General features: G+C 55.7%; 2 protein-coding genes across 2 annotated transcripts in view; one reads left to right on the top strand and one right to left on the bottom strand.

Annotated features, from left to right (window-relative positions):
• Positions 1 to 1453: 1453 nt before the first annotated feature.
• LOC129493340 (uncharacterized) lies at positions 1454 to 2848 on the top strand. The gene is given in 2 exon segments (XM_055299414.2): positions 1454 to 2239; positions 2242 to 2848. Coding segments are annotated over 2 exon segments (609 nt in total). The 5' UTR covers positions 1454 to 1726; the 3' UTR covers positions 2338 to 2848.
• A 1196-nt stretch (positions 2849 to 4044) lies between these two features.
• Positions 4045 to 8585, bottom strand: part of BEAN1 (brain expressed associated with NEDD4 1) — a 58750-nt gene continuing 54209 nt past the window's right edge. Inside the window, exon 5 of the mRNA XM_055299408.2 lies at positions 4045 to 6293. Within this exon, the coding sequence (XP_055155383.1) occupies positions 5954 to 6293 (340 nt within the window). The 3' untranslated portion in view covers positions 4045 to 5953. The remainder of the gene's footprint in view (positions 6294 to 8585) is intronic.

Raw genomic sequence — 8585 nt, forward strand, 5'->3', positions numbered from 1 at the left:
CACTCTCTGCCTGACCTTGACCCAGCACCTGCCCTGACTCACTGCCCAGCTTATTGTCTATCTGTGGCTTGGGGTCATCGCTCAGACTGAGATCTGAGGGGTAGGGCCTGGCCCTGTCAAGGGAACATGGCAGAGGCTGTTCATCTGTGTGTCTCCAGTCCTCCCAGCTTCCTCCCCTCTTTTCTTTGCAAAACCCATTCCAGGAGAGATGAATGTGGCTCCTCCTCCTCACCCTCCACAGAGTGGCAGGCAGGGAGGGGAGATGGAGGCATGGGAGATGTGCAGGGGCTGCTTTGGCATGACCCAGGCTCAGTCAGCCAGAGACCCTAATCCTGGCTGGGCGCGGTGGCTCACGCCTGTAATCCCAGCACTTTGGGTGGCCAAGGCTGGCAGATCACCTGAGGTCAGGAGTTCAAGACCAGCCTGGCCAACATGGTGAGACCCCTTCTCTACTAAAAATACAAAAATTTAGCTGGGCACAGTGACATGTGCCTGTAATCCCAGCTACTCAGGAGGCTGAGGCAGGATAATCGCTTGAACCTGGGAGATGGAGGTTGCAGTGAGCCGCGATCGTACCACTGCACTCCAGTGTGGGCGACAGGGTGAGACTTTGACTCCAAACAAACAAACAAACAAACAAACAAACAAACAAGACCCTAATCCCAGCCACAGCCATTCAGAGAGTCAGGGATGAGAACATGTCTGGGCCAGTTTTCTCTGAGACTTGGTATTTGCCCTCTGGGAGAGAGAGGATCTCTTTGTTTTGGATTATGAACCAACCAAAGTAGACTTGGGGCTTCCATACTTTTGTTCTGATGGGAGAATGCAGGCACTGTGGTGGACAGCAGAGTCCAGAGAGAGATGACATACCTGCCTATATTCCCAGACTTTCTGGATCCAGCCATGCCTGACTTGGACAATTCAGTAAGTATTCTTCCTTGCTTATGAAGATTCAAGTTGGGTTTCTGACTCTTGCAGCTGGATAATGAGGCTCAGAGTGGCAGGGTGTGGAGGGTCCTTTTCAAGGGATGCCCTTCTACTCCACCACACAGTTCAGGTGGTGCCAGCCTTGTGGTGGGCTGTGGACCAGGCAGCCACTGGCAGTGCAAGAGAGACAGGCAGCCCCAGGCCCCCAGGAGTCATGCTGGTGAGATGGTCAGTGGTGGCATGGCTGAGGTGGGGACGGCAGGGCCTGAGGACCTGCAACCTTGGATTTCTTGGAGACATGTTGGGCTGGCACAACTGGGCTGCCACCCTGGGGGTAAAGATCTGCCCAGCCTCCAAGCCCAGAGATACCCGGCCTGATCTAGGCAACCAGTCCTGGGCTCCAGAGAGTTCCTCTGGCCCCGAGGAGGTGCAATGTGGGGTGAAGCAAAGCAGAGACCAGGACAGAAATTCACTTCCTCAGACGATGAAGCTTACTGTCTCTCCACCGCTCATGCCGAGAGCCTGTTTGGACATGCAGGTGGGCATGGATAGGAACAGCTGAGTGGGAGTGTCAGTGGCACTGGAGTATGAAACGCCAAGTGTGTATGTGCACAAGCTCTAAGTGAGAAGGGCACTAGTGTGTGTGCACCAAAGCTGTCTGAGCAAATGTCCACGAAACCACAGGAGGTGGAGCCGAGGGATGCTACATGTGAGTGTGTGCCAAGGGTGTCTCTAGGAACTTGGTGGGAGGGGCCCCAGTGTGTGTACGTGCATGTGGGCTTGGCCAGTGTGACAATGGATGTTCCTCGTGGTGGCTGTGAACAGCCTTACTCTGTATCAACCCTCCTTCCGCCCTCTTCTGGGCGATGCCTGTTGCTTGTGTGTGGCAGCAGCTGCTGGAGCCCTTTGCAGAGACCTGGGACCTCGCCACGCACATACACGGGGACCCAATGATGGCTCTTGTGGACTATCACAATGGCATCATCGCCAGCACGGTGACTCCCCTGCCTGAAGACTTTTTCTGGCCAGAGGAGCCCGTTTGGCCTCCACAAGGGGCAGGAATGAACATTCTCCAAAGGGCAGCCTCCAAAACTGTCTGCTGAGCATCAGGGTACAAACAACCCATCTCCCCCACCTGAGGGCGGGCGTCACTTCAAGGTGCATTCTACTCTGTCTCTCAGAGTCACCAGTGGGACTGCGCTCAGTGGCCTGCAGTGGTGACCTGTTTGGCGGCCCCCTCACTGGCTTCCTTGCCTTCCTTGTTTCCTGCCTCACTCCATCTGGTATTCCTGGGATCACCTCCCTAACCAAACCCTCGCACCCACATCCTCATCCCAGGGTCTGGCCCTGGGGCCCCTGTCTCCACCATCCTGTGATGCAGCTTCACCTTCCATCTCCTTGGGCCTCTGATGAGCCCAGGTACCTGGGGTGTTCTCCTTGGCCCCTGGCACAGACAGGAGGCATCTCCTTAGGAATGTGCAAAGGACCTCGAATGTGGTGCCATATGTGACACACCACAGCATAGGGCATGTCATGGATGGAGGAGCAGGAAAAGCCAAGAGCGTGACAGTCCCAAAGGCCTGTGGGATCCTAAGTCTTTGCGGTAGGAGCTGGGTGTCAGTGTGGGGTGGTTTAGGTTGGGGGTCAGCACATGGCTGGACACCATCACTGTGGAAGTTTCTGCATTCATTCCCAGGAGGTGGAGCCCCAGAGCACTGCGGTGGCACCAGAGCCATGCTAGTGGTGTTCAGAACAGAGGGGTGATTATTTTGCATACAGAGAAGGGGACATAAATGTCAGGCTCTGTCCAGAGAGAGATCCTGGCGGGGCGGGGGTGAACCCCAAAAATGGAATACTTGAATGGGTTAAACCTCATAGAACATCTCAAGGGTGGAAGAAAAGCCCAGGATTAAAATAACGGGTTTTGTCTGCAATTATGAGTGTCAGTGGGTGGTGTGTTTCAAGGTGAGAGGAGGGGCTTCCTCATTCTTCAGGGCCTGACTTGCTCACTTTGAGCAGTGGCAGCAGCGAGCCGGCAGGTGGCAGTGTGGGCTCAGGGTGGGGGTGATGGGCACGGCAGAGCCAGCTTTGGCCTGTCCAGCAGGGACGTGGGCTGGAGAACCAGAAGGATGAGCCTATCTCGCGGTGTTTCCCCCCGCTGCACCCTCCTTCAGGATTGCACCCCACTTTCAAGGCACTTGGGGGTCTAGGACTATATTAATGGACTATTTGAATTTTGGATTGCACCCCACTTTCAAGGCACTTGGGGGCATCTAGGACTATGTTAGTGGGCTCTATTGGAGTTCTGGTGGGAGGGAAATGTGACAGAGGAAGGGGCCCAGGCTCTGTCTGCTAAGAGATCAATAGCCCAAGCCATGGTGTTGTGGAGGGCATGGAAAGGAAGAGGGGAATTCCTGCAGAGGGCGAGACAACAGCTCATTTCAGTTTCATTGCCATTTTCCTCTCTTTCCTGGTAGTACAAACCATCAGGGTGCTACAAGCCAACTCCTGTTAGAGTAAAACGTGTAGTCTCTGAAGTTCCTAGAGTCAGGTCCTGAAGTTGATGGCCCATCCTCATGACGTTACACCAGCTATGTCTCAGAGAAATGATGCCAAGTTTCAGTGAGGTTTTTTTAAAAAAAGCAACTCCTGTAAGGCACTGACTATCCAAATATCCACATCAACAGGAAAATGACAAGGCTTCAATGGTGCTTAATCTTGAGAGGTAATGAATGGGTAGGGATTGCTAGCCGGAGGTGTATTTTCATTTTGTTGCTATTTAGTGTTTCCTTTCCTTACAAGTTTCAGAAGGTATAAACCCTACTCGGGAGGCTGAGGCGAGAGGATCGCTTGAGACCAGGAGTTTGAAACTAGCCTGGGCAACATAGTGAGACCCTGTCTTTACAAAAGTTAAAAATAAAAAATTAGCCAGGTGTAGTGGTGCATGCCTGTAGTCCCAGCTGCTTGGGAGGCTGAGGTGGGAGGATCACTTGAGCCCAGGAGTTCAAGGCTACAGTAAGCTATGTTCATACCATTGCACTCCAGCCTAGGCGACTGAGTGAGACCCTGTCTGAAGAAAAAAAGAAAAAAAAAAAAAAAGAACCCTTATGCACTCTCTCAAAGTGTTACTTCTTGCTACATTTTATTGATATGATGTATTTATTTTGAACACAGAAAAGATACATTGTTGCTTATTCATTGCCTAGTCCAGGAACAAGAAAAGCTATTCAGCTCCATCTTTCAAACACTGATGAGTAGGTAGGAATTTTTATCCCTTTTTTTCCCCCAGCATTCTCTGGAGTTGCAGAAGCAGGATGTGTTTCTTAAAAGAGTCTTATTCCTGGAGTACATTTTAAAGGCTATACAGTACAACAGACAGATATTTTTTGCCTAGAAAACAGTACACCACTAAGGTGGTCAAAACTGCTTGTAAACAAGTCCCTCCACCAGATGGAGTCTGGGGCTCCAGGAGGCTGCACGCAGGATGCTACAGAACTTCTGGGTGGATTCCTTTCAGCTCCGCACCAGAAGAAATGCTATCTCTACAGAAAATAAAATTCAAGATCGCCATCCTTGCCACTCCTCTGCTTAAGAAAGAGATTACTAAATCGTCTTAGCCCTTCATTGGAGGAACGGAAATGTGGGGAGGCAGGATAGGGTGCTGTTTTTTAACGATGGGGGACAAGAGGTGGGAGGGAGGCAGAGTGATGGCCGCTGGCGATGCTAGCAGGGACACTCCTCAAAGACGCTTGGCTGCCACCCACGGTGGGCTGGGTCTTCAGGAATCACCTCCGTTACCTGCGTGGTCTTTGATGGAAATCGCTGGGGTTTCCCGGTCAAGATCTGAGCCAGCCTTTCTGCAGCCAGGCTGACCCTGCAAATCCCCTTCTGTGGCAGCAAGGCCAAGTAGCCTTCTGGTCCTCTTGTGGTGGCAAGGTGGTATTTATGGGGAGCATATCCCCTTCATTTTGTCTCTGCAAACACCCATGTGGGCAAGGCCAGAACACAGCCACTCACCATCCCCAGCTATGAGCGGCCACCTAGGAGGACAGCACCAGCTCCGGGGTCTGGCTCTGACTCATTCGTGTGCAGGCCACAGTGGTCGGCCAGGCAGGGACTGAGGGAGGGGCCACTTCTCTGCCTCAGAGAGGTGCCCAGGCAGCACTGCAGTGAAGCCACCTGGAGAAGAGCAATGGCCTCATCTTCCTTGAAGACCCTTAGTCCTGGGCAGTGGCTGGACTGATGAGGGAACCGCCGCTGCACACCCACGGAGGGCCCTGCCCATCTACCTGGGGCCTGCAGCGTCAGAGATAGCTCTACTAGCACCACCTGACTGAGGGTACTGGGGTCGGGAGGGGGCCTAGTGGGCTGTGAGGGCCTCCAGGTTGCGCCTGAGACCCCAGACCCGGGTCCCCCACCTTGTAAGTGGCAGGGTGGTGATGTTGTGGCTCATCTGCCCTGGAATCGAGAGATAGGCACAGCGCACAACAGAACCTCACTGGGGCCTGTCCCGCCTCCCAGGAGGACAAGCTGGCCCTGGGGTAGGGGTCAGGGCAGGCAGCTGACCTTGGATGGTCCAGCAGTTTCCAGAGGCAGAATAGAATTTGGGCGCAGCTTGCTGGGCGAGGGTAGGGGCAAACAGGTCCGGGAGAGGGAAGAGAAAGTCCCACTTCCTACTTCGCCTCTTTCCCCGCAGCGCTCTCTATAGAGGCACAACCAACAGGCCGGGAGGAGGGACGGGAGGCCAGGAGAGCTCCACGTTCCGTGAAACCTTTGCAGGTGGGTTTTGTGTTTGTGGTAGGCCTGTATGTGCACATGTTCACACACATGCGGAGCATGTCTAGATCTGTGTGTGTACATGGGGTGTGTCAGTGTAGATGTCTGTGTGTATACAAGTTTGGTCTGTGTGTGTGTATGAGTCACGTGTGCATCTCTCTCTGTGTGTGTGTGTGTGCGCATGCCTTTGTGTGCCTAAAGAATGCGGTTCAGCCCGTAGGGACCAGTAGGACCTGGCCGGCTGGTTCCCTCACACAATCCTCTCTGGGCCAGAGGCTGAGGCCCGGGTTGGGGTGGGTGAGCCCTGGGAGCCCCTTGGCCCTGGGCCTGGGCCCGGCAGTGGCAGCAGGCCTGATGGGGGGCCGGCCCCGCACACAGCCTCATAGGGGGGAAGGGTGTCCATGGAGACCGTGAGGAGGCCACCTTGGACCGGGGTCCTCTGCTCCTGCTGGCGTTGGCCAGGGCTGTGGCCGCTGCCTGAGTCGGAGGTGCCGTCCAGCATGGGGCAGGAATCAGTCAGCGAGTAGGGTGGTGGTGCGTCCGTGGGGACATACAGCTGAGTGGCTCCTGGCCCCACACACTCCTCGTAGCTACGAGAGAAGAGGCTCCCTCAGTGCCCCACCTAGGCCTTAGGGCTGGGTCTCTCCCAAAGGCCTGGGGGTCTATCTGTAGTGACAAGCTGTCCTGGCTGTGGACCAGGGTGGGCCTTGTCCATGCTGGCTCCAGTGAAACCCTATTACTTCCCTCCAGCTCCAGAGGGGGACCTCAGAACCCCTGGGACCTGGATTCCGGACCTGACTCAGCCCTCATGTGCAGTGTGAGCTCAACGCGTGAACACTGAGCTGCCTGGGTCTGCGGTGCCTCGCAAGCCTCGCAACAGCAGTGGCCACTGTCTAGGGAGCATCTCCCTGCAGCGCACTGGGTGTGCAGAGGCTGGGTAGGACCAACCTCAGGGTACCAGACACCTTGGTCTCCAGCCACTCCAAAGTTCCCCTTCTCAGTTTAGGAAAGGGTCCCCTGGGCCCCTCTGAACCCACAGATGCAGAGCAAAAGAGCACCCATTGCCCCGGAAAGGACTGGCAGCACCACCCCTGCCCGAGCCCCTGGGGCAGGGGTGAAGGTGGAATAGCAAGGAGGAAGACACGGGCCATTCATCCAGGGCTGGAGGGCTCTCCTAGCAGGGAATGGTGAAGGCCCTGACCCTTTTCCCTCTTCGAGTACTGATGGGTGATCTGCCTGAGGGGGGCTGGCAGGAGAGGAACCAAGGCCCTCCAGAGAAGAGCTCTCCACAGGGAGGGGGCTGCTTGAGGGCCCTGAGGGCAGTTTGGACACAGCCACTCCTGTGGGCATGATCACAGGCACAGGGCCCTCCTGGCCACAAGCTCCACCTGTCCTTTCTCTTCCCACTGCCACTGTCTCTGGGGTCCCCAGGAGCTGAGGGCATAACTCCCTCCTTCTGGCTCCATGACCCCCCACTTCTCTGAGAGGAACCCGTCTTGATCCCTAAGGCCAGTCTCTGCCTCAGTGGCTGCAGGTGAGGCCACAGAGACCCCAGGCTCAGCCAGACCCTTGTTGCCTGGGAGGTCTCGGCAGGTGTGTGCGTGTGTGTGTGTTCGTGTGTGCCTGTGTGTATGTGTCTGTGTGTGTTTGGAGGGGGAATCACCCATCTTCCTAGTCATGCCCCCACCTTCCCCACCCCTCCCCACCCCTGCCTCATGCCTGCCCAACCCTGTCCAGGCACCGGACCCAGCCAGCCTTGGGGATGCCTGACCACAATGGAGGCCTGCAGCTGGGGCGCCCCCTCGTGCCTGAGGCCAACCCAACCCTCTGCTCTGACTCAGGGAGAAGTCGGCTCCCAGGCACCCCCAGGGCATCTGTGCACCTCCACCTCTATCAGAAGCAGCCCCACCTGTTCCTGTCCTTTAGATGAGCTGCACCGGGCAGAGGCGGCCTCCTTGGGGCCCAGATCCTGGTCTCTGGGGCCCAGCTGGCCCTTCCCCACACAGGCTAGAACCACTGACTCCTGGGGGTGGGGGAGGTGCCTGTGTCCTCAGGCTATGGCCTCAGGAGCCAAGGGCTCAGGTCTAACTCTGAGCGACATCCCCAGATACTCACAGTATCTTCCTTCCCAGGAAAACCCAGGAAGCAGGGTTATTCATAAACAAAGAAATGGAGCCCCTGAGAGCCACAGTGACATGCCTGAGAGCATCAACCTGAGAGCATCAACCTGGGCGGCGTCCAGGATGGGCTCAAACCCAGGTGGGTCTGACTGGAAAGCCAGGGCAGGGGAAGGGGAGAGGAGGTCAAACCCCACTGTGCCCTCTGTAGCGTGGCACAGGTGTGCTTGCCTGCCTCTGGGCCTTTGCTCATCTGTGCCCTCTGCTGGTCACACCCTCCTCTGTATCTCTGAAGGTCCCAGTTCCTCCCAACCCAAGCACCACACACCCTTGACAAAGGCCGATTTCCCCGTGTCAGCCCATCCTCCCTGATCCCCTCCCCTCGTCCTCCTCAACATGGATAGTTTATCACCTGTGGCCTCGAAATAGTAACGACACCACTGGTGGGAAGAGCCAGTGCCTTGCTGAGCATTTTACTGGCACTTCTGTGTCATTTTCATGAGTATCCTGTGGGGCAGATATTATTATTTTATTATTATTTTTTTGAGACGAAATCTCGCTCTGTCGTCAAGTCTGGAGTGCAGTGGTGCGATCTCAGCTCACTGCAACCTCCGCCTCCCGGGTTCAAGCGATTCTCCTGCCTCAGCCTCCCAAGTAGCTGGGACTACAGGCGCCCACCACCACGCCCGGCGAATTTTTTGTATTTTTAGTAGAGATGGGGTTTCACGGTGTTAGCCAGGACGGTCTCGATCTCCTAACCTCATG

The sequence above is a fragment of the Symphalangus syndactylus genome, chromosome 11, assembly GCF_028878055.3.
Source record: "Symphalangus syndactylus isolate Jambi chromosome 11, NHGRI_mSymSyn1-v2.1_pri, whole genome shotgun sequence".
In the NCBI taxonomy this organism is placed as follows: domain Eukaryota; kingdom Metazoa; phylum Chordata; class Mammalia; order Primates; family Hylobatidae; genus Symphalangus; species Symphalangus syndactylus.